The 26,978-nt window shown below is 42.6% G+C and overlaps 1 protein-coding gene and 1 pseudogene across 1 annotated transcript in view; both read left to right on the top strand.

Moving 5' to 3' along the window:
• Nucleotides 1-24,232, top strand: part of LOC110517701 (CD5 antigen-like) — a 177,630-nt gene extending 153,398 nt beyond the window's left edge. Inside the window, exons 8-9 of the mRNA XM_036953910.1 lie at nucleotides 23,596-23,684; nucleotides 23,792-24,232. Coding sequence (XP_036809805.1) covers nucleotides 23,596-23,684; nucleotides 23,792-23,926 — 224 coding nt within the window. The 3' untranslated portion in view covers nucleotides 23,927-24,232. The remainder of the gene's footprint in view (nucleotides 1-23,595; nucleotides 23,685-23,791) is intronic.
• Nucleotides 18,862-26,978, top strand: part of LOC118941399 — a 117,537-nt pseudogene continuing 109,420 nt past the window's right edge.

The following is a 26,978-nucleotide window of genomic DNA, read 5'->3' as shown; positions in this document are numbered from 1 at the left end:
AGTAGTATAGAGATAATGATGTTATTGATTATAAACATTATGATATTGATTATGATGTAGATTATTGTTATGTTGTTAGTAGTATATAGAGATAATGATGTTATTGATTATAAATGTTATGATATTGATTATGATGTAGATTAGTGTTATGTTGTTAGTAGTATATAGAGATAATGATGTTATTGATTATAAATGTTATCATATTGATTATGATGTAGATTAGTGTTATGTTGTTAGTAGTATAGAGATAATGATGTTATTGATTATAAATGTTATGATATTGATTATGATGTAGATTATTGTTGTGATGTTGCTCCCTAAACTGCCATGTAATCAACTGAATGTTTTTAATAAAATTACAGGCTGTCAGTCTTGTGTGATTTAATTATTAGACAGACTACAACATACAGTATGAATTAACTGAGATCAGTCTGTGTGATTCCCCTCTTGGACAGACTACAACATACAGTATGAATTAACTGAGATCAGTCTTGTGTGATGTAATTATTAGACAGACTACAACATACAGTATGAATTAACTGAGATCAGTCTGTGTGATTCCCCTCTTGGACAGACTACAACATGCAGTATGAATTAACTGGTCATACATTTGGCAGGAGGTTAGGAAGTGCATCTCAGTTTCCACCTCATTTTGTGGTCTGTGTGCACATAGCCTGTCTTCTCTGGAGAGCCAGGTACTGACCTGTATATAGTCCTGCTATTGTTATTTTACTGTTGCTCTTTAATTACTTGTTACTTTCATTTCTTATTCTTGTACATATTTTTTCAATCTGCATTGTTCGTTAGGGGCTCGAAACTAATAACATTTGATTTGAGTTCTGCCTACGGCAGCCTTTCTCAATAGCAAAGCTATGCTCACTGTGTCTGTTCATAGTCAAAGCTTTCCTTAAGTTTGGGTCAGTCATAGTGGTCAGGTATTCTGCCACTGTGTACTCTCTGTTTAGGGCTAAACAGCATTCTAGTTTGCTCTGATTTTGATCATTAATTCCAATGTGTCAAGTAATTATCTTTTTTTCTCATGATTTGGTTGGCCTAATGTGTTTGCTGTCCTGGGGCTCTGCCGGGTCTGTTTGTGAACAGAGCACCAGGTCTAGCTTGCTTAGGGGACTCTTCTGTATGTCTCTCTCTCTGTCTGTGTTTCTCGCTCTCTCACAAACAGATGCATAATTCAAACAGTGAGAAACTACAAACAAACAGAAAGAGAGAAGATATCCTCCACATAGACTATGATGTATTGTTGTCCTGGTGTGTAGTTATTTATCCTCCATAGACTATGATGTGTTGTTGTCCTGGTGTGTAGTTATTTATCCTCCACATAGACTATGATGTATTGTTGTCCTGGTGTGTAGTTATTTATCCTCCATAGACTATGATGTATTGTTGTCCTGGTGTGTAGTTATTTATCCTCCACAGACTATGATGTATTGTTGTCCTGGTGTGTAGTTATTTATCCTCCACATAGACTATGATGTATTGTTGTCCTGGTGTGTAGTTATTTATCCTCCATAGACTATGATGTATTGTTGTCCTGGTGTGTAGTTATTTATCCTCTATAGACTATGATGTATTGTTGTGTGTGTGTGTGTGTGTGAGAGTGTAAATGCAGAGCCAACTATTCCTGTCTGATCAGGGTCCAGCAGTCACCAACCCTGGAGAGATACAGTCACCCACCATCCCTGGAGAGATACAGTCACCCTGGAGAGATACAGGCTTTGCAGGATTTTGTTCCAGACCACCACTGAAACACCTGAAGTGAAATTGGCTCATCATAAAGGATTTTATGATATATTGACTGATTGGTATTTGTTGTGGTGGTACCTGGCTGGGGAAACCTGGTCTTCTCCATTACAATGTTTTTACACTTAATGAGGAGTAGTGAATGAGTGCACACTTCAGGAAGCAGTAAATACTTTTGGGACGCACCCCTGGCCCAGGCCGGAGCATCTCCAAATTGACCACTTGGCAAAGGGAGCCGATTAATTCTAAGGCTCTATTCTGGAATATTAACTGGTGTTTGTTGCCCCCTGGTGGAAATAACCTCTTATTGATCTCCTTCTCTGTATATTTTTGTGCAGTTTGTACCTTGCAGCACACCGTACAAATATGAGGTTAAACTCCTATATTACTGTTCTGCTGGCAACACAACCGTAGATTATTTTCTTCTAAATAAGAGTCCCCCTGCAAAGACAAACTCAATTTTGAGAAGATCTATTATATAGATATCTAGCACTATTGTTGTATTAACAGTGTTTATATAGTACAGACACCTACCACTATTGTTGGATTAGCAGTGTTTATATAGTACAGACACCTAGCACTATTGTTGGATTAGCAGTGTTTATATAGTACAGACACCTACCACTATTGTTGGATTAGCAGTGTTTATATAGTACAGACACCAAGCACTATTGTTGTATTAGCAGTGTTAATATAGTAGACACCTAGCACTATTGTTGGATTATCAGTGTTTATATAGTACAGACACCTAGCACTATTGTTGGATTAGCAGTGTTTATATAGTACAGACATCTACACTATTGTTGTATTAGCAGTGTTTATATAGTACAGGCACCTAGCACTATTGTTGTATTAGCAGTGTTTATATAGTACAGACACCTAGCACTATTGTTGGATTAGCAGTGTTTATATAGTACAGACACCTAGCACTATTGTTGTATTAGCAGTGTTTATATAGTACAGACACCTAGCACTATTGTTGTATTAGTAGTGTTTATATAGTACAGACACCTAGCACTATTGTTGGATTAGCAGTGTTTATATAGTACAGACACCTAGCACTATTGTTGTATTAGTAGTGTTTATATAGTACAGACACCTAGCACTATTGTTGTATTAGTAGTGTTTATATAGTACAGACACCTAGCACTATTGTTGTATTAGTAGTGTTTATATAGTACAGACACCTAGCACTATTGTTGGATTAGCAGTGTTTATATAGTACAAACACCTACACTATTGTTGGATTAGCAGTGTTTATATAGTACAGACACCTACACTATTGTTGTATTAGCAGTGTTTATATAGTACAGACACCTAGCACTATTGTTGTATTAGCAGTGTTTATATAGTACAGACACCTAGCACTATTGTTGTATTAGCAGTGTTTATATAGTTCAGGCACCTGGTGGAACCAACTTCACATCGCCCCCCAGAAGAAAGGCACACGGACACCCACACTTCAGGTTGACTCAGTTTTTATCTGCAGTAAAAGATAACAAACAGTGATGACAGACATTGACAGGACGGTCACAGCCACACGTTCACTGGTTAGGTAGGACACAAGATATATATTAGATAGGAACAACAGTAGTGTCACATGGTTAGGTAGGACACAATATATCTGTTAGACAGGAACAACAGTAGTGACACATGGTTAGGTAGGACACAAGATATCTGTTAGATAGGAACAACAGTAGTGATACATGGTTAGGTAGAACACAAGATATATGTTAGATAGGAGCAACAGTAGTGACACATGGTTAGGTAGAACACAAGATATCTGTTAGATAGGAACAACAGTAGTGATACATGGTTAGGTAGGAAACAAGATATCTGTTAGATAGGAACAACAGTAACGTTATTGATTCAAACCCTCAATGTGAAGTGATATTAATCCATAAATACAGAGCACAAGTACAACCCTTTTATATAAACCTTTTACGGTAGTAAGAAAATAAACATTCACTTAATATTTCAACAAGTCACCTGCTAGTAAATCACCTGCTGGTAATAACTAGCGTGACATTGTAGTGCAGAGACCAACGGTGCTCGTTAGCTCGTCATTAACACGGCTAGCTAAGACAGCAACAACTTGGTTAACTGGCTGAAATAGGTCTACAATTCATGAACGGCTAAATAAATATCTACAGAGCCACATTCGCTATTGACTTTAGGATATATGAACCAGTTTTCCAAAACCACTATTGTGTTATACAGTTTGAAACAGTTTTTATGTACAGAGGAAGAGGACTCGAACCTGCTCTCAGAATATCTGTCAGACTGAGGAGCGGGCAGACCAACTTCCCAAATAGGGGAGAAGCACTCAAAACACACTAGTTGTTCTTTCAAAGAGAATTATACAACAATGGTAAGTCCGAAGACCTCTCGTATTACCAACCTTACTACAATGGCAGCAAATATTTTAATGAATTCAGTAAGACATAATGAAAGGAAACGTTATTTATATCACCCCTTTTCCTGAGGTGAATGGTTTCACCCACTAGTCTCCCGGAACTGAGGCTTTGACATCAACAGTTTCACTTTGTTCCACCTTTGGTGAGCAAAACAGCTAATAACGTAGCTAAATACTGACATTATCCTCCATCGAGATATCTGTTCATATCTAAATACATGGCTCTGCTTTGGTCTATTCCATTGATATTGTCAAACTGAACATTACATTGAACATGTGAGTCATTTAGCAGACGCTCTTATCCAGAGAGACTTACAGTAGTGACTGGATACATTTTCATACGTTGCATTGGCAGGACAATTCCATTAGTAGTTGGGAGGAGAGCAGAAACAGCCTAACACCTCCACTGATACTGTGTAACCTGTCTGCAGTCAACCAGCCATCCAGACTGAAGTGAAGGCCTTGTTACAGAATGAAAACACCTTCTCTTTCGTCGGCATGGCAACCTGTAAACATGTCAGTGGCGTCACAATGTTGCACAACAGCAGCAGAACATTGGATGGAGGGTCATTGTGTCATCACACAGTGTCACTGTCTATTCTACTGTATTGGTACATGTGGTATTACAATACATTAGAACATCTGTAGACGGCAGCATTGAAACAATTTACAACACATCGTCAACTAGCAACCTACTCTGTTTCAGTGCTGTTTAAATATCCCACTTATTTTATTCTGCTGTTAGAGGCCATCAGTAGAGACAGTCAGGAAAATAGTCTTTGTAGCTAGGTTTTTTACTGTCAAACCTGGGAAGTGTGTCTATATAGGTAAGTACATATACAATTAGGATTTTACTTTAATGTCAAATGTACTGTAACTGTCTAGTTGTGAAGAGAATCTAAATATATTGTTTATTGACCTCTCCATTCTAGCACCATACGTTCTGTCGTTTACTGATCTCCTCTCCATTCTAGCACCATACGTTCTGTTGTTTATTGTCCTCCTCCCCTCTCCATTCTAGCACCATACGTTCTGTTGTTTACTGATCTCCTCTCCATTCTAGCACCATGCGTTCTGTTGTTTACTGATCTCCTCTCCATTCTAGCACCATACGTTCTGTTATTTGCTGATCTCCTCTCCATTCTAGCACCATGCGTTCTGTTGTTTACTGATCTCCTCTCCATTCTAGCACCATACGTTCTTCAGAAGCTGGACAGCATATGAATAGAATCCATCTTCTCTCACCCTCTCCCCTCAAGACCAACATCACACAAGATGCTTCAGAATAACAACAACAAGAAGCTGGTGAAGTTGCTACCAAACAGGAACAACCCTGACGACGATGACAAGAACCACAAGCTGGTGAAGTTAATACCCAACAGCAACAACCATGACAACAGCAACAAGCTGGTGAAGTTGCTACCCAACAGGAACAACCATGACAACAACAACAACAAGCTGGTGAAGTTGCTACCCAACAGGACAACCATGACAACAACAACAATAACAAGCTGGTGAAGTTGCTACCCAACAGGACAACCATGACAACAGCAACAAGCTGGTGAAGTTGCTACCCAACAGGAACAACCATGACAACAACAACAACAAGCTGGTGAAGTTGCTACCCAACAGGACAACCATGACAACAACAACAATAACAAGCTGGTGAAGTTGCTACCCAACAGGACAACCATGACAACAACAACAATAACAAGCTGGTGAAGTTGCTACCCAACAGCAACAACCATGGCAACAACAACAACAAGCTGGTGAAGTTGCTACCCAACAGGACAACCATGACAATGACAACAACAACAATAGGAATCTGGTGAAGTTACTACCCAACAGCAACAACCATGACAACAACAACAACAACAAGCTGGGGAAGTTGCAACCCAACAGGAACAACCATGACAATAACAACAACAAGCTGACAATGCCACCAGCCATACTGCTCGTTCTGTGCATGATTTCCTGCAAGACAGGAATACCAGTGTTTTGCCATGGCCAGCGAAGAGCCAGGATCTCAGTCCCATTGAGCATGTCTGGGACCTGTTGGATAGGAGGGTGAGGGCTAGGGCCATTCCCCCCAGAAATGTCTGGGAACTTGCAGGTGCCTTGGTGGAAGAGTGGGGTAACATCCCACAGCAATAACTGGTAAATCTGGTGCAGTCCATGAGGAAATGCACTGCAGTACTTAATGCAGCTGGTGGCCACACCTGATACTGCCTGTTACTTTTGATTTTGACCCCCTCCCCCCTTTGTTCAGGGACACATATTACATTTCTGTTAGTCACATGTCTGTTGAACTTGTTCAGTTTATGTCTTAGTTGTTGAATCTTATGTTCATACAAATATTTACGCATGTTAAGTTTGCTGAAAATAAACGCAGTTGACAGTGAGAGGACGTTTCTTTTTTTGCTGAGTTTAGTTCTTACTGACAGACTGGGTTGGTAGAAGGAGACAGGGGAGGAGGGAGAGAGAGATGAGAGATAGGACTTATTGACAGACTGGGTTGGTAGAAGGAGACAGGGGAGGAGGGAGAGAGATGAGAGAGAGAGATAGGACTTATTGACAGACTGGGTTGGTAGAAGGAGACAGGGGAGGAGAGAGAGATGAGAGAGAGAGAGATAGGACTTATTGACAGACTGAGTTGGTAGAAGGAGACAGGGGAGGAGGGAGAGAGAGATGAGAGAGAGAGATAGGACTTATTGACAGACTGGGTTGGTAGAAGGAGACAGGGGCGGAGGGAGAGATAGACTGACATTTAAATCAGCTGAATATATTTGTATCACTGACTTCTCACCAGTGATGTCATCATAACCAGTAACCTGTTCCTCTCTTGGCCCAGCTCAGCCTGACCCTGACATATAGCATCAGGCCTGTTGAGTTGACCTGGGTAACAGACCTCTAGCTTCTACACCACATCCCCCCTTCTCCTGCTCTAACATGAGACCTCATCAGTACTCATTTTGGGTGCTGGTACTGTTTATATTTAGGTGCTGGAACATTAAGCCAATATTCTATAAGAGGTGAACTCAAGCAGTAGAAAGTTAGAGGTGATATTATAGGACACACTATGTGTAACTTTGCTGCTCTGTCAGCAGTTTCCTGTGGAATTTTTCAAATGTCAGTGTTTCCTGTAGGTAGGTGTGTTTAACTGATCTTATCTGCTTAAAGGTTTGTCACATCAAATAAGTAAGGAAGAGATGAGATAGAAGTCATATAGCCTAGCAATATTTCTTAGGAGGGGGAGGGAGGGAGAGAGAGAGAGAGAGAGAGAGAGAGAGGGAGAGAGAGAGAGAGAGAGAGAGAGAGAGGACTTACTGACAGACTGGGTTGAGAGAAGGAGACACAGGAGGAGGAAGAGAGATGAGAGAAACTCAGCAAAAAAAGAAAAGTCCCTTTTTCAGGACTCTGTCTTTCAAAGATAATTCGTAAATGTCACTCCCTGGTCTTAGTATTTTGTGTTTTTCTTTATTATTTTGGTCAGGCCAGGGTGTGACATGGGTTATTTATGTGGTGTGTTTTGTCTTGGGGTTTTTGTAGGTTATGGGATTGTGGTATAGTAGAGTTGTCTAGGTAAGTCTATGGTTGCCTAGAGTGGTTCTCAATCAGAGGCAGGTGTTTATCGTTGTCTCTGATTGGGAACCATATTTAGGCAGCCATATTCTTTGAGTGTTTGTGGGTGATTGTTCCTGTCTCTGTGTTTGTTTGCACCAGATAGGGCTGTTTTGGTTTTTCACGGTACGTTTAGTGGTTTTTGTATTGTTCGTCATTATCTTTATTAAAGATGTATGAAGATAACCACGCTGCATTTTGGTCCTCCTCTCCTTCGACGGAAGAAAACCGTAACAGTAAAAATCCAAATAACTACACAGATCTTCATTGTAAAGGGTTTAACACTGTTTTTCATGCTTGTTCAGTGAACCATAAACAATTAATGAACATGCACCTGTGTAACGGTCGTTAAGACACTAACAGCTTACAGATGGTAGGTAATTAAGGTCACTGTTATGAAAACTTAGGACACTAAAGAGGCCTTTCAACTGACTCTGAAAAACACCAAAAGAAAGATTCAGAGGGTCCCTGCTCATCTGCGTGAACGTGCCTTAGGCATACTGCATGGAGGCATGACAACTGCAGATGTGGCCAGGGCAATAAATTGCAATGTCTGTACTGTGAGACGCCTAAGACAGCTCTACGGGGAGACAGGATGGACAGCTGATGATCCTCGCAGTGGCAGACCATGTGTAACATCTGCACTGGTTTGGTACATCCAAACATCACACCTACGGGACAGGTACAGGATGGCAACAGCAACTGCCCGATATACACCAGGAATGCACAATCCCTCCATCAGTGCTCAGACTGTCCGCAATAGGCTGAGAGAGGCTGGACTGAGGGCTTGTAGGCCTGTTGTAACGCAGGTCCTCACCAGACACCACTGGCAACAACGTCACCTATGGGCACAAACCCACCGTCGCTGGACCAGACAGGACTGGCAAAAGTGCTCTTCACTGATGAGTCGCCGTTTTGTCTCACTAGGGTTGAGGAAGGAATGAACGTTTACACCGAGGCCTGTACTCTGGAGCGGGATCGATTTGCAGGTGGAGGGTCCGTCATGGTCTGGGGTGGTGTGTCACAGCATCATCGGACTGAGCTTGTTGTCATTGCAGGTTGTCCCAATGCTGTGCGTTACAGGGAAGACATCCTCCTCCCTCATGTGGTACCCTTCCTGCAGGCTCATCCTGACATGACCCTCCAGCATGACAATGCCACCAGCCATACTGCTCATTCTGTGCGTGATTTCCTGCAAGTCAGGAATATCAGTGTTCTGCCATGGCCAAAGAAGAGCCCGGATCTCAATCCCATTGAGCACGTCTGGGACCTGTTGGATCGGAGGGCGAGGGCTAGGGCACGTCTGGGACCTGTTGGATCGGAGGGTGAGGGCTAGGGCACGTATGGGACCTGTTGGATAGGAGGGTGAGGGCTAGGGCACGTCTGGGACCTGTTGGATAGGAGGGTGAGGGCTAGGGCACGTCTGGGACCTGTTGGATAGGAAGGCGAGGGCTAGGGCACGTCTGGGACCTGTTGGATAGGAGCGTGAGGGCTAGGGCACGTCTGGGACCTGTTTTATCGGAGGGTGAGGGCTAGGGCACGTCTGGGACCTGTTGGATAGGAGGGCGAGGGCTAGGGCACGTCTGGGACCTGTTGGATAGGAGGGTGAGGGCTAGGGCACGTCTGGGACCTGTTGGATAGGAGGGTGAGTGCTAGGATACGTCTGGGACATGTTGGATAGGAGGGCGAGGGCTAGGGCACGTCTGGGACCTGTTGGATAGGAGGGCGAGGGCTAGGGCACGTCTGGGACCTGTTGGATAGGAGGGTGAGGGCTAGGGCACGTCTGGGAACTGAAATGTCTGGGAACTTGCAGGTGCCTTGGTGGAAGAGTGGGGTAACATCTCACCACAAGAACTAGCAAATATGGTGCAGTCCATGAGGAGGAGATGCACTGCAGTACTTAATGCAGCTGGTGGCCACACCAGATACTGACTGTTACTTTTGATTTTGACCCTCCTCCCCCATTTGTTCAGGGACACATTATTCTATTTCTGTTAGTCACATGTCTGTGGAACTTGTTCAGTTTATATCTCAGTTGTTAAATCTTGTTATGTTCATACAAATATTTACACATTCACACACGCTTGCTGAAAATGAATGCAGTTGACAGTGAGAGGACATTTCTTTTTTTGCTGAGTTTAGTTCTTACTGACAGACTTGGTTGGTAGATAGAGACAGGGGAGGAGGGAGAGAGAGATGAGAGAGAGAGATATAGGACTTATTGACAGACTGAGTTGGTAGAAGGAGACAGGGGAGGAGGGAGAGAGAGATGAGAGAGAGAGAGATAGGACTTATTGACAGACTGAGTTGGTAGAAGGAGACAGGGGAGGAGGGAGAGAGAGATAGGACTTATTGACAGACTGAGTTGGTAGAAGGAGACAGGGGAGGAGGGAGAGAGAGAGAGAGGACTTATTGACAGACTGAGTTGGTAGAAGGAGACAGGGGAGGAGGGAGAGAGAGATGAGAGAGAGAGAGAGATAGGACTTAATGACAGACTGAGTTGGTAGAAGGAGACAGGGGGAGGAGGGAGAGAGAGATGAGAGAGAGATAGGACTTATTGACAGACTGGGTTGGTAGAAGGAGACAGAGGAGGAGGGAGAGAGAGATGAGAGAGAGAGATAGGACTTATTGACAGACTGAGTTGGTAGAAGGAGACAGGGGAGGAGGGAGAGAGAGATGAGAGAGAGATATGACTTATTGACAGACTGGGTTGGTAGAAGGAGACAGGGGAGGAGGAAGAGAAAAACTGACATTTAAATCAGCTGAATATATTTGTATCACTGACATCTCACCAGTGATGTCATCATAACCAGTATCCTTTTCCTCTCTTGGCCCAGCCCAGCCTGACCCTGACATATAGCATCAGGCCTGTTGAGTTGACCTGGGTAACAGACCTCTAGCTTCTACACCACATCCCCCCTTCTCCTGCTCTAACATGAGACCTCATCAGTACTCATTTTGGGTGCTGGTACTGTTTATATTTAGGTGCTGGAACATTAAGCCAATATTCTATAAGAGGTGAACTCAAGCAGTAGAAAGTTAGAGGTGATATTATAGGACACACTATGTGTAACTTTGCTGCTCTGCCAGCAGTTTCCTGTGGAGTTTTTCTAATGTCAGTGTTTCCTGTATGTAGGTGGGTTTAACTGATCTTGTCTGCTTAAAGGTTTGTCACGTCATAGAAGTAGGGAAGTAATGAGCTAGAAGTCATATAGTCTAGCAGTATTTCTCACTCTTCAGTCCTCTCTTCATGACAGTAGACTTGTTTCGCTCAGTGGAGCCCCAGTTAGAGACAGATATGATACCTGCAGTGGTACTGATGACCCTGTTGTGGAGCAGAGGTAGGATGCTCTTATACTGCTATACACTTGTGACAGTTACTGAGATATGTTTTGATATTGTAAGATATATTATAATTTGCAGGGTTAGTAAAATAACATACAACTGGAAGCAGACAGTAAAAACGTGTCTCAAAGCAGGACAATGATGTGATCACCTGTAAATGTACTTTACTGTAGTCTAACTGTCCATCTGGGGACAGGCACTAATGTCAGTTAAGTTGTGATGGTGTCATGCGTCTGACTGTTGTATATTCAGTGTGTCAATGATTGATTGTATCTGTCTCTATGTAAATTAATGAGAGTATATATTATGTATTATATATTATATTGGTGTTATGTTAGAGTAGGAGAAGGGAGGTGTGTAGATGATAGAGGTCTATGAGCTGAGTCAAGATCAAAAGGTCCAACCAGACAGCTGGTTGAGAGGGCCCTAGTGGAGCCCGCTGGCTCCACTAGGGCCCTCTCAGTCAGCTGGCTCCACTAGGGCCCTCTCAGTCAGCTGGCTCCACTAGGGCCCTCTCAGTCAGCTGGCTCCACTAGGGCCCTCTCAGTCAGCTGGCTCCACTAGGGCCCTCTCAGTCAGCTGGCTCCACTAGGGCCCTCTCAGTCAGCTGGCTCCACTAGGGCCCTCTCAGCCAGCCGGCTCCACTAGGGCCATCTCAGCCAGCTGGCTCCACTAGGGCCCTCTTAGTCACCTGGCTCCACTAGGGCCCTCTCAGTCAGCTGGCTCTACTAGGGCCCTCTCAGTCAGCTGGCTCCACTAAGGCCCTCTCAGTCAGCTGGCTCCACTAGGGCCCTCTCCACCAGCTGGCTCCACTAGGGCCCTCTCAGCCAGCTGGCTCCACTAGGGCCCTCTCAGTCAGCTGGCTCCACTAGGGCCCTCTCAGCCAGCCGGCTCCACTAGGGCCATCTCAGCCAGCTGGCTCCACTAGGGCCCTCTTAGTCACCTGGCTCCACTAGGGCCCTCTCAGTCAGCTGGCTCTACTAGGGCCCTCTCAGTCAGCTGGCTCCACTAAGGCCCTCTCATTCAGCTGGCTCCACTAGGGCCCTCTCCACCAGCTGGCTCCACTAGGGCCCTCTCAGCCAGCCGGCTCCACTAGGGCCCTCTCAGCCAACCGGCTCCACTAGGGCCCTCTCAGCCAGCCGGCTCCACTAGGGCCATCTCAGCCAGATGGCTCCACTAGGGTCCTCTCAGCCAGCTGGCTCCACTAGGGTCCTCTCAGCCAGCCGGCTCCACTAAGGCCCTCTCAGCCAGCCGGCTCCACTAGGGCACTCTCAGCCAGCCGGCTCCACTAGGGCCCTCTCAGCCAGCCGGCTCCACTAGGGCCCTCTCAGCCAGCCGGCTCCACTAGGGCCATCTCAGCCAGCTGGCTCCACTAGGGCCATCTCAGCCAGCTGGCTCCACTAGGGTCCTCTCAGCCAGCTGGCTCCACTAGGGTCCTCTCAGCCAGCTGGCTCCACTAGGGCCCTCTCAGCCAGCTGGCTCCACTAGGGCCCTCTCAGTCACCTGGCTCCACTAGGGCCATCTCAACCAGCTGGCTCCACTAGGGCCCTCTCAGTCAGCTGTTGTGTGTAGGAGAGTGTGAGATGTGTGTACAAAACGTAGAAGTACAAATTACATGATTGCACACTGTGGTATTTTACCTAACAGATAACAATATTATATTTGTTTTCAAATTATTTTGGGGTCTTTGTAATCTGAGGGAAATATGTGTCTCTTATATCGTTTTACATTTGGCAGGAGGTTAGGAAGAACAGCTCAGTTTCCAACTGATTTTGTGGGCAGTGGGCACATAGCCTGTCTTCTCTCTGCCTACCTCTCTCAATAGCAAGGCTATGCTCACTGAGTCTGTACATTGTCAATTTTTTTGTCAGTTTTCTATCAGTCACAGTGGTCAGATAGTTTGCCATCATTTATATATGTCTGGTTATAATTTGTTTGGGCCAGACTGTCTGAGTTCTGTCCTGAGGCTTTGTTGGGTTAGTAGTGGTTTGTGAACTAAGCTTCAGGACCAGCTGGATGAAGGGACTTTTCTCTATGTTCATCTCTTGGTATTTCAGTGCTGCTCTCTTGTTTTTATGTGGTTATAGACATTGAAGACTTGTTATATATTAGATATTAATTAGTGATGCGTATTAATTAGTGATGGATATGAATTAGTGATGGATGTTAATTAGTGATGGATATTAATTAGTGATGGGTATTAATTAGTGATGGATATTAATTAGTGATGGATATTAATTAGTGGTGGATATTAATTAGTGAGGGATGTTCATTAGTGATGGATATTAATGAGTAATGGGTATTAATTAGTGATGGATATTAATTAGTGATTGATATTAATTAGTGATGGATATTAATTAGTGATGGATATTAATTAGTGAGGGATATTAATTAGTGATGGATATTAATTAGTAATGGGTATTAATTAGTGATGGATATTAATTATTGATGGATATTAATTAGTGAGGGATATTAATTAGTGATGGATATTACTTATTGATGGATATTAATTATTGATGGGTATTAATTAGTAATGAATATTAATTATTGATGGATATTAATTAGTAATGGATATTAATTAGTGATGGGTATTAATTAGTGATGGATATTAATTAGTGATGGATGTTAATTAGTGATGGATATTAATTAGTGAGGGATATTAATTAGTAATGGGTATTAATTAGTGATGGATATTAATTAGTGATGGGTATTAATTAGTAATGAGTATTAATTAGTGATGGGTATTAATTAGTGATGGATATTAATTAGTGATGGATGTTAATTAGTGATTTCTCCATGCAGTATTTACAATCTTGATTGGTTAGTGGACCCCACAGTTTACCTCCATAAAGGGCAATTGGTTCTATTGTAGATGTTAATATTTTGTGTGAGGTTCTAATTGGTATGTCAATTAGAACTTGTCTTTTGAACAAACGGTGCTCACAGTGGCAGACTGTCTGTTTAGGGCCAAATAGCATTTACATTCACTTTGAGATTTTGTAGTTGTGTAGTTCTAGAAACTGTGTGGTTTATTATATTTTCTAGTCAGTAAATATGTAATAATTGTGTAGTTCTAGAAACTGTGTGGTTTATTATATTTTCTAGTCAGTAAATATGTAATAATTGTGTAGTTCTAGAAACTGTGTGGTTTATTATAATTCCTAGTCAGTAAATATTTAATAATTGTGTAGTTCTAGATACTGTGTGGGTTTATTATATTGTTGCCCACAGCATTGAATGAAAGAGAAACCAGCGGGAATTTTGCCTCCCTTGATAAATGTTTTATTGATTAATAGCCAATCAGCGTTGAGCTTAACTGAGTGAGCTCAGTTGTGAATCACATCACAAGCCAAATATCATCGTTTACAGGAAAAATCTTGAATGCATCTCATTGTGTTGTTGTCTAGCTAGCTAAAATAATCACTTTCCTATATTAGCCATGGGTGGAGGGAGTTGGACTTGTTGTTTTTATTCTCTGTACTGGACAATGATTATAACAGAGATTCTGATCCAACCATAAATTCAACCTGCAATGGAGCAGGTTGAGAGCTTCAAGTTCCTTGGTGTCCACATTACCAACAAACTAACATGGTCCAAGCACACCAAGACAGTTGTGAAGAGGGCACGACAAAACCTATTTCCCCTACCTACATGTGACTAATAACATTTGATTTGATTTGAAATTCACACGTTGTGCCCCTGGCCTGACAGGATGGAAGATCAACATGTAGCTAGATGTAGTAGGCTAATGTTAACTAGCTGGCCTGACAGGATGGAAGATCAACATGTACTGTAGCTAGATGTAGTAGGTTAATGTTAACTAGCTGGCCTGACAGGATGGAAGTTCAACATGTACTGTAGCTAGATGTAGTAGGCTAATGTTAACTAGCTGGCCTGACAGGATGGAAGTTCAACATGTACTGTAGCTAGATGTAGTAGGCTAATGTTAACTAGCTGGCCTGAGAGGATGGAAGTTCAACATGTACTGTAGCTAGATGTAGTAGGTTAATGTTAACTAGCTGGCCTGAGAGGATGGAAGTTCAACATGTAGTGTAGCTAGATGTAGTAGGCTAATGTTAACTAGCTGGCCTGACAGGATGGAGGTTCAACATGTAGCTAGATGTAGTAGGTTAATGTTAACTAGCTGGCCTGACAGGATGGAAGTTCAACATGTAGCTAGATGTAGTAGGCTAATGTTAACTAGCTGGCCTGACAGGATGGAAGTTCAACATGTACTGTAGCTAGATGTAGTAGGTTAATGTTAACTAGCTGGCCTGACAGGATAGACGTTCAACATGTACTGTAGCTAGATGTAGTAGGCTAATGTTAACTAGCTGGCCTGGCACATCGTTGCCCATGTCAGGAAGTTATTCCAGCACGCATTTTATCCAGGTACCTTAGGAGAAAAATAACTAAAATGGAGTCCTGTATGACAGAGTCATAGACGTGTAGGATACATGAAAGAGGAGGATGGTGTTTCTCTACAATGGGGGAGTCAACATGTGTTTTCTACTCACTCACTCACTCACTCACACACACACACACACACACACACACACACACACACACACACACACACACACACAATAGGAAAGGTATAACGATTGAGTTTACAGCCACATCATATTCAGAAACATTAAATGAACTAAGCAGAGGTGATTAGATGATGTTGAAATGTTGAAGTGTGAATGGTGCTGGAATAGTGGAGGCAGCTACTGTTTTCTTTGGGACTTGCTGTAACTCTGTGGTTCTAAATCAATAGTTGTTGAGTAGTCAGAAAATGTCAGAAACATGACCTGCTGTAGGTCATGTATCTGTTTGTTACAGGTAATATGTTTTGTGGACTTCACTGGACAGATGTTGCTCTCTGGTTTTGTGATGAAACAAAGGTGTGGTTGAATTTATTCTGCCACTGTGTCTTCTTATAATCTCAGTTTTAGGCTTGTCTAGTACATAACTCAACTCTCTCTCAGACCCCTACCAGTCTAGTACATAACTCAACTCTCTCTCAGACCCCTACCAGTCTAGTACATAACTCAACTCTCTCCCTGACCCCCACCAGTCTAGTACATAACTCAACTCTCTCCCTGACCCCCACCAGTCTAGTACATAACTCAACTCTCTCCCTGACCCCCACCAGTCTAGTACATAACTCAACTCTCTGCCTGACCCCCACCAGTCTAGTACATAACTCAACTCTCTCCGACCCCCACCAGTCTAGTTCACAACTCTACTCTCTCCCCGACCCCCACCAGTCTAGTACATAACTCAACTGTCTCCCTGACCCAAACCAGTCTAGTACATAACTCAACTCTCTCCCTGACCCAAACCAGTCTAGTACATAACTCAACTCTCTCTCCGACCCCCAAAAGTCTAGTACATAACTCAACTCTCTCCCTGACCCCCACCAGTCTAGTACATAACTCAACTCTCTCCCTGACCCAAACCAGTCTAGTACATAACTCAACTCTCTCCCTGACCCAAACCAGTCTAGTACATAACTCAACTCTCTCCCTGACCCAAACCAGTCTATATTTATCTATATTTATATCCACACTGCACTAGGACGGCCTAGGAACGATAGATTTGTACCTTGTCAGCTCGGGGATTTGAACTTGCAACCTTCTGGTCACTAGTCCAACGCTCTAACCACTAGGCTACCCTGCTGCCCTATACCCCATAATGACATCACAATACCCCATAATGACATCACAATACCCCATAATGACATCACTATACCCCATAATGACATCACTATACCCCATAATGACATCACAATACCCCATAATGACATCACTATACCTCATAATGACATCACAATACCCCATAATGAAATCACTATACCCCATAATGACATCACAATACCCCATAATGACATCACTATACCCCATAATGACATCACAATACCTCATAATGACATCACAATACCCCATAATGACATCACTATACCCCATAATGACATCACAATATTGAAAGTCACTGAGCTCTTCATTAAGGCCATTCTACTGACAATGTTTGTCTATGGAGATTGCATGGCTGAGTGCTTGATTTATATATCTGTCAGGAAGGGGTGTGGCTGAAATAGAATCCACTAAATTAATCCACTCAGAGGACTATCAAATCTGTCATCAAATCACATTTATTTATGTATTTACTTCTTACATCAGCTGATGTCACAAAGTGCTGTACAGAAACCTAAAACCCAAGATGTTCAAACGTTCATAGACGACCAGCAGGGTCAAATAATAATAATCACAGTGGTTGTCGAGGGTGCAACAGGTCAACACCTCAGGAGTAAATGTCAGTTGGCTTTTCATAGCCGATCACTCAGAGTATCTCTACCGCTCCTGCTGTCTCTGGAGAGTTGAAAACAGCAGGTCTGGGACAGGAAGCACGTCCGGTGAACAGGTCAGGGTTCCATAGCCGCAGTCAGAACAGTTGAAACTGGAGCAGCAGCACGACCAGATGGGGACAGAATTTGAAGGGGTGTCCACATACTTTTGTATATATAGTGTATGTACACATGGGTGTTGTTGCACCATACCAACGATAAGCATGTCTTCCCCATCACATCATGAAAGGTCATGTTGATGTTCATTTAACCTCTGTCTCTCTCTTCCTCTGACTCCTCCCTTTCTCATTTGTTTCTCTCTATCTCTCTGTCTCTTTCTCTCTCTTTCTCCTCAGATCTCCAGGCTCAAAGCGTCAGTCCACTAGGTAGGTAGAGTATAAATCTACAGTGATTATAGCAGTTCAATATTAGTCAACTTTATTATCCTACATGGAGAAATTCATGTGTCCATACAAACCATTCTAAACCCCAATAACAAGTAGTGTTTTATGGAACTACTAATACTTGTCAACCACAAAGCATTACTGCTGTTAGAATAACAGAATCACTGTCATCATCTGTCCTCACCACTGTGTTTTCCTCTCTGCTGTTTACAGCTGAATACTCAGTCAGACTGGTGAATGGGACCACTTCCTGTTCTGGGACAGTGGAAGTCTTCTACAGAGGAGAGTGGTCAGGTCTATGTTTTAGGTGGTGGAGAATGATGAGAGATGCTAAGGTTTTGTGTAGAGAGCTGGACTGTGGAAATCCTGTAGCTGAATCTGGAGGACCTCTGATTGAAGATGGAAGAGGAGGAGTCATGATGTGGAGTTGTAGGAGAGATGAGTCTTCTAATAGATGGTGTAACTTAATAGAAGGACCTGGTGTCTGTGATGGTGGATTTTATCGTCATGTGATCTGTTCAGGTAAGAGACTGGTCAAATTGAGAGATTTATTTATACATTATACAATATTACCATGTATCATGTTTTATGTGTTATTAATTCATTTAAATAGAGGGAGAGATGTCAGATGTATTTAAACATTATATTTGTGTTTGTCATATTGGTTTATGGGAGATGTTCATGGGCAGATCATTGTAGTTCAGATGGTACTGAAGTGAAGCTGCCTGATGGATGTCCAGCTGTTTATTTTCTATAAAGTGAAGTGAACTTATTCCTGTCTCCTGCCTGCATTGTTCCCAACCCGATCCTGAGTGACTAAGAACCCATTTCTACCTCTTACAGTATCAAACATAGCAAACTACAATCTTTTATCCAACATATTTGTGTTTAGTCCTTGACAGTGTCATCATCAAAACTGATTGAATGTTCAACCAACTCTTTTTCTCCAGAGTCTGTGCGGCTTGTGGATGGAGCTGGTCTCTGCTCTGGGAGAGTGGAGGTGAAGTCCAGTCAGTCCTGGGCCTCAGTGTGTGAAGCTGACTTTGACCGGCAGGATGCAGAGGTAGTCTGTAGGGATGTTGGCTGTGGGGCTCCTGCAGCTCTACAGGGGGGACTCTATGGAGGAGGTGGGGGTCAGACCTGGGATAAAGAGTTCCAGTGTAAAGGCAAAGAGTCCCTTCTCCTGGACTGTGACACCTCAGACAGAGAGAACAACACCTGCCTACCTGGTAATGCTGTTGGACTCACCTGCTCAGGTAAGAAACAGTTTGTCACTCAATCAACATTGTTTCTCACCTGGAGTGAAGAATATGAGATCCAATATAGGTGTGTTTTAGTGAGAAAATAGTAAGATTACTGTCTCTCTCTCTTCTTTTCTCAGAGCCTGATGATGTGAGGCTGGTGGGAGGAGGCAGTCGCTGTGCTGGTGGAGTGGAGTGGTACGACCAGGGAGAGTGGAGGACTGTGGGATCTTCCTCTGACGTGATGTCTATAGCTGTAGTAGTGTGTAGACAGATGGGTTGTGGCTCCACTGTTTCAGCACTACCTGGAAACACCACTAGAGGGTTTAGAGTTTCCTGTTCTGGGTCTGAGTCTTCACTGAGGGAGTGTAGAAGAATGCATGATCTCCTTCCTGGACTCACAGTGATCTGCTCAGGTAATAAATAACAAGATACACTATATGGCCAATGGACATTAGTGGGCCAATGGACATTAGTGGGTTCAGCTATTTCAGCCACACCTGTAGCTGACAGGTGTATAAAATCGAGCACACAGCCTTGCAATCTCCATAGACAAACATCGACAGAAAACTGTTCTTACTGAAGATCTCAGTGACTTTCAACGTGGCACGTCTGGGAGCAACAACGGCTCAGCTGCGAAGTGGTAGTCCACAAAAACTCACAGAACGAACCTCAGAAGCGCATAAAGCATACAAATATGTGAATGAAAAACTCACTGCTGAGTTCCACATACTTTAGTCCATGTATTATATCTCCCTCCTGGACTCACAGTGATATGATCAGGAAATATCAACATATTATAATTACAGTGCCTTGCGAAAGTATTCGGCCCCCTTGAACTTTGCGACCTTTTGCCACATTTCAGGCTTCAAACATAAAGATATAAAACTGTAATTTTTGTGAAGAATCAACAACAAGTGGGACACAATCATGAAGTGGAACGACATTTATTGGATATTTCTAACTTTTTTAACAAATCAAAAACGGAAAAATTGGGCGTGCAAAATTATTCATCCCCCTTAAGTTAATACTTTGTAGCGCCACCTTTTGCTGCGATTACAGCTGTAAGTCGCTTGGGGTATGTCTCTATCAGTTTTGCACATCGAGAGACTGAATTTATTTCCCATTCCTCCTTGCAAAACAGCTCGAGCTCAGTGAGGTTGGATGGAGAGCATTTGTGAAAAGCAGTTTTCAGTTCTTTCCACAGATTCTCGATTGGATTCAGGTCTGGACTTTGACTTGGCCATTCTAACACCTGGATATGTTTATTTTTGAACCATTCCATTGTAGATTTTGCTTTATGTTTTGGATCATTGTCTTGTTGGAAGACAAATCTCCGTCCCAGTCTCAGGTCTTTTGCAGACTCCATCAGGTTTTCTTCCAGAATGGTCCTGTATTTGGATCCATCCATCTTCCCATCAATTTTAACCATCTTCCCTGTCCCTGCTGAAGAAAAGCAGGCCCAAACCATGATGCTGCCACCACCATGTTTGACAGTGGGGATGGTGTGTTCAGCTGTGTTGCTTTTACGCCAAACATAACGTTTTGCAATGTTGCCAAAAAGTTCAATTTTGGTTTCATCTGACCAGAGCACCTTCTTCCACATGTTTGGTGTGTCTCCCAGGTGGCTTGTGGCAAACTTTAAATGACACTTTTTATGGATATCTTTAAGAAATGGCTTTCTTCTTGCCACTCTTCCATAAAGGCCAGATTTGTGCAATATACGACTGATTGTTGTCCTATGGACAGAGTCTCCCACCTCAGCTGTAGATCTCTGCAGTTCATCCAGAGTGATCATGGGCCTCTTGGCTGCATCTCTGACCAGTCTTCTCCTTGTATGAGCTGAAAGTTTAGAGGGATGGCCAGGTCTTGGTAGATTTGCAGTGGTCTGATACTCCTTCCATTTCAATATTATCGCTTGCACAGTGCTCCTTGGGATGTTTAAAGCTTGGGAAATCTTTTTGTATCCAAATCCGGCTTTAAACTTCTTCACAACAGTATCTCGGACCTGCCTGGTGTGTTCCTTGTTCTTCATGATGCTCTCTGCGCTTTTAACGGACCTCTGAGACTATCACAGTGCAGGTGCATTTATACGGAGACTTGATTACACACAGGTGGATTGTATTTATCATCATTAGTCATTTAGGTCAACATTGGATGAGGGACATGATTGTGTCCCACTTGTTGTTGATTCTTCACAAAAAAATACAGTTTTATATCTTTATGTTTGAAGCCTGAAATGTGGCAAAAGGTTGCAAAGTTCAAGGGGGCCGAATACTTTCGCAAGGCACTGTATATTCAACTGATTTCCTTCATTCATACAACTTCCTCTGCACCTCTCATGATGACTGTTTAACTTGTCAGTCTGCTTTACGAATTAGATCCCTCAGTCAAGTAGGAATCAAATACAACTTAAATATCCCAGAATGCTTTGTATTTGAGTGTTATCTCAGTGAACGTATCTACTCACTACCACTGTCACAAAGAGAGAATGAGGGAGGAGGAGAGGAATAGGGAGATATGGGAGAGATCAAATATATTTTTATCACTGAGTTCTCACCAGTGATGTCATCATAACCAGTAACCTTTTCTACTCTTGGCCCATCCTGACCCTGACATACAGCATCAGACCTTGTAGATCAGATGGTACTGAAGTGAAGCTGCCTGATGGATTTCCAGCTGTTTATTTTCTATAAAGTGAAGTGAACTTATTCCTGTCTCCTACCTGCATTATTCCCAACCTGATCCTGAGTGACTAAGAACCCATTTCTACCTCTTACAGTATCAAACATAGCAAACTACAATCTTTTATCCAACATATTTGTGTTTCGTCCTTGACAGTGTCATCAACAAAACTGATTGAATGTTCAACCAACTCTTTTTCTCCAGAGTCTGTGCGGCTTGTGGATGGAGCTGGACTCTGCTCTGGGAGAGTGGAGGTGAAGTCCAATCAGTCCTGGGCCTCAGTGTGTGAAGCTGACTTTGACCGGCAGGATGCAGAGGTAGTCTGTAGGGATGTTGGCTGTGGGGCTCCTGCAGCTCTACAGGGGGGGCTCTATGGAGAAGGTGAGGGTCAGACCTGGGATAAAGAGTTCCAGTGTAAAGGCAATGAGTCCCTTCTCCTGGACTGTGACACCTCAGACAGAGAGAACAACACCTGCCTACCTGGTAATGCTGTTGGACTCACCTGCTCAGGTAAGAAACAGTTTGTCACTCAGTCAACATTGTTTCTCATCTGGAGTGAAGAATATGAGAGACAATATAGGTGTGTTTTAGTGAGAAAATAGTAAGATTACTGTCTCTCTCTTTTCTTTTCTCAGAGCCTGATGATGTGAGGCTGGTGGGAGGAGGCAGTCGCTGTGCTGGTGGAGTGGAGTGGTACGACCAGGGAGAGTGGAGGACTGTGGGAACTGCTGACTGGAACCAGAGGAATGTAGCTGCAGTAGTGTGTAGACAGCTGGGTTGTGGCTCCACAGTTTCAGAACTACCAGGAAACACCACTAGAGAGTTTGGAGTTTACTGTTCTGGGTCTGAGTCTTCACTGAGGGAGTGTAGAAGATCAGATGATCTCCTTCCTGGACTCACAGTGATCTGCTCAGGTAATAACAACATATTATAATTATATTCAACTGATTTCCTTCATTCATACAACTTCCTCTGCACCTCTCATGATGACTGTTTAACTTGTCAGTCTGCTTTACTAAATAGATCACTCAGTCAAGTAGGAATCAAATACAACTTAAATATCCCAGAATGCTTTGTATTTGAGTGTTATCTCAGTGAACGTCTCTACTCACTACCACTGTCACATGTCATGTTATTGTCATATCTAAATGAGGAAAGTAGTTGAGGAGCTACGTTTTCTTTTTCTCTCCTCTTGTTCCAGATGTCCTGCTTAAGCCTGATATCAACATATGTTGTCTCAGTGACTGTAGGCCCACTACTCATGTTGCCCTGTGAGGGAGGGTGGCTGGAACTGTTACATGATGATGTTATTGTCATATCTATAGGAAACTAGTTGAAGAGGTTTTTCTTGTTCTCTTTTATTGTTACAGATCTCCAGGTCCAGCCTGATATCTTCCTGACTGACCCAATGGGAGGGGTCTGCAGGGGCCACCAGGGGCCCGAGATGTTCAGGGGCTACAACTTCACCATCACCTGCTCCACTCAGCCACAGTACCCAGGAGGCTCCTTCCTCCTCACGTTCACCGGCTCCAACAGAACCCAGACCCAGCCAGCTGTCAATCACTCTGCTGCCTTCCTCTTTCCTGCTGCAGATGACTCACACCAAGGGACCTACAGCTGTGTTTATGACAATTATGTTTTCTCTCATAACTTCTCCTCTGAGAGTGAGCTCCTCTCCCTCACCATCACAGGTAACTGAACATGAACCAGACTTATAACTTTGTCATTGACAGATTTCCCACAGATCTATGTGATGATGATCAGTCCCCTCATCAAAGGTGTTTCTGTTTGCAGCATCTCCTCTGCCAGCCTTCATCATCAGACACGTTGTAGTGCTGCTGATCCTACTGACAGCCATCACCACCTCCTACCTGTACTACAAGGTAAAGACATTTACTCAGACGTTACAAGTCATTTAAACTAGAGGGAGAGGGAGAGAATGGAGATACTAGAGAGTAAATGTCTGACTGTTGGTGCTGTATCTCCCTAGCCCACCAGGAGGCAGAAGAGAGTGAACAGGGTGAGCAGCATGGATCTTTATGTCAATGCCATGGAGATGGTCTCTCTGAGCTCCAGAGCTGAAGCTGGACCGGGAGATGAGAGAGCAGCCCAGGGGACGGAGTAGGAGTAGAATGAATCTGACCCTACATGCTGGTCTTAGGTCAGTTTTGTGTTTTAAATCGATGGTCAGCAGTGGACTGATGTTTAAAATGTGGTGACAAACCTGAAGTGGTTCTAATTTTAATAACAAGTTCAGAATTAGTTTCTCTTTCTAGGACCTTGGAAGAAATCTAAAAGGAGTGACTGCAACCACCATTATTCATTTAGTTTGGTTTTTACCACCAGAGAAACATGGGGTTCTGGGTAACATGGGGTTTTGGGTAACATGGGGTTCTGGGTAACATGGGGTTTGGGGTAACATGGGGTTTTGGTAACATGGGGTTTTGGGTAACATGGGGTTTTGGGTAACATGGGGTTTGGGGTAACATGGGGTTTTGGGTAACATGGGGTTTTGGGTAACATGGGGTTTTGGTAACATGGGGTTCTGGGTAACATGGGGTTCTGGGTAACATGGGGTTTGGGGTAACATGGGGTTTGGGGTAACATGGGGTTTTGGGTAACATGGGGTTTTGGTAACATGGGGTTCTGGGTAACATGGGGTTCTGGGTAACATGGGGTTTGGGGTAACATGGGGTTTTGGTAACATGGGGTTTTGGGTAACATGGGGTTTCGGGTAACATGGGGTTTCGGGTAACATGGGGTTTTGGGTAACATGGGGTTCTGGGTAACATGGGGTTTTGGTAACATGGGGTTTTGGGTAACATGGGGTTTTGGGTAACATGGGGTTTTGGGTAACATGGGGTTTTGGTAACATGGGGTTTTGGGTAACATGGGGTTCTGGGTAACATGGGGTTCTGGGTAACATGGGGTTCTGGGTAACATGGGGTTTTGGTAACATGGGGTTTTGGGTTAACATAGGGTTTTGGTAACATGGGGTTTTGGTAACATGGGGTTTTGGGTAACATGGGATTTTGGGTAACATGGGGTTCTGGGTAACAGGGGGTTTTATGTAACAGGGGGTTTTGGGTATCATGGGGTTTTGGGTAACATGGGGTTTTGGGTAACATGGGGTTTTGGGTAACATGGGGTTTTGGGTATCATCGGGTTTTGGGGAACATGGGGTTTTGGGTATCATGGGGTTTTGGTAACATGGGGTTTTGGTAACGTGGGGTTTTGGTAACATGGGGTTTTGGGTAACATGGGGTTTTGGGTAACATGGGTTTTGGTAATATGGGGTTTAAATATTTTAAGAGAGAAGCTCAAAAAAACGTCTGTTTTGTTTCCAGAATGTTTTGTTTTTGCTTTTTGTCTTCATTTATTCATGTTTATGTGTTATTATTGTCTTATTTAGTGTCTCTTAGATTCTTTATCTTATTTAGTTTCTCTTAGATTCTTTATCTTATTTAGTGTCTCTTAGATTCTTTATCTTATTTAGTGTCTCTTAGATTCTTTATCTTATTTAGTGTCTCTTAGATTCTTTATCTTATTTAGTGTCTCTTAGATTCTTTATCTTATTTAGTGTCTCTTAGATTCTTTATCTTGAAGTGTCTCTTAGATTCTTTATCTTATTTAGTGTCTCTTAGATTCTTTATCTTATTTAGTGTCTCTTAGATTCTTTATCTTATTTAGTGTCTCTTAGATTCTTTATCTTATTTAGTGTCTCTTAGATTCTTTATCTTATTTAGTGTCTCTTAGATTCTTTATCTTGAAGTGTCTCTTAGATTCTTTATCTTATTTAGTGTCTCTTAGATTCTTTATCTTATTTAGTGTCTCTTAGATTCTTTATCTTATTTAGTGTCTCTTAGATTCTTTATCTTATTTAGTGTCTCTTAGATTCTTTATCTTATTTAGTGTCTCTTAGATTCTTTATCTTGAAGTGTCTCCATTATTAGTCCAGGTATTATTATAATCATCTGTTCATTCTTTGTATTTTGAAACATGTTTGAATAAAGGCGTCATCTTTTTCTCAAGTCATTTCGTTTTTGTTGTTGTTTACCTCATGATGTTGTTGATTATAAATGTTATGATATTGATTATTGATTATGTAGTAGATTATTCGTAGATTATTGTTGTGATGTTGCTCTCTAAACTGCCATGTAATCAACTGAATGTTTTTAATAAAATGACAGGATGTCAGTCTTGTGTGATTCCCCTCTTGGACAGACTACAACATACAGTATGAATTAACTGAGATCAGTCTGTGTGATTCCCCTCTTGGACAGACTACAACATACAGTATGAATTAACTGAGATCAGTCTGTGTGATTCCCCTCTTGGACAGACTACAACATACAGTATGAATTAACTGAGATCAGTCTGTGTGATTCCCCTCTTGGACAGACTACAACATACAGTATGAATTAACTGAGATCAGTCTGTGTGATTCCCCTCTTGGACAGACTACAACATACAGTATGAATTATCTGAGATCAGTCTGTGTGATTCCCCTCTTGGACAGACTACAACATACAGTATGAATTAACTGAGATCAGTCTGTGTGATTCCCCTCTTGGACAGACTACAACATACAGTATGAATTAACTGAGATCAGTCTGTGTGATTCCCCTCTTGGACAGACTACAACATACAGTATGAATTAACTGGTCATACATTTGGCAGGAGGTTAGGAAGTGCATCTCAGTTTCCACCTCATTTTGTGGGCTGTGTGCACATAGCCTGTCTTCTCTGGAGAGCCAGGTACTGACCTGTATATAGTCCTGCTATTGTTATTTTACTGCTGCTCTTTAATTACTTTTTACTCTTTAATTACTTGTTACAGGCCAACCCAAGTGGTACTGTTCAGTAGGATAATAGTAGACCAACCCAAGCTGTACTGTTCAGTAGGATAATAGTAGACCAACCCAAGCTGTACTGTTCAGTAGGATAATAGTTTTACTATTATTGAAACAGAGAGACTGACGAAGAAACAGGTTTCAGAATTGATCTCATTTTTATTTCAGGTTTTCGTTCTCAAAGTCAGACTTTTTTAAACAGAAAAACAATAAGAGTATATAACAGTATATAACAATGCTTAAACCACATCAGGAGACCACATTTGAGTTTTGGGAAGAATCTAAGAAATGTAGATTTTAATTCAAGTGTGAACCTATAGTACA

Source organism: Oncorhynchus mykiss, chromosome 19, assembly GCF_013265735.2.
Source record: "Oncorhynchus mykiss isolate Arlee chromosome 19, USDA_OmykA_1.1, whole genome shotgun sequence".
NCBI lineage: Eukaryota > Metazoa > Chordata > Actinopteri > Salmoniformes > Salmonidae > Oncorhynchus > Oncorhynchus mykiss.
The sequence above is the reverse complement of the archived record's forward strand: the minus strand, read 5'-3'. Positions and strand labels throughout refer to the sequence as shown.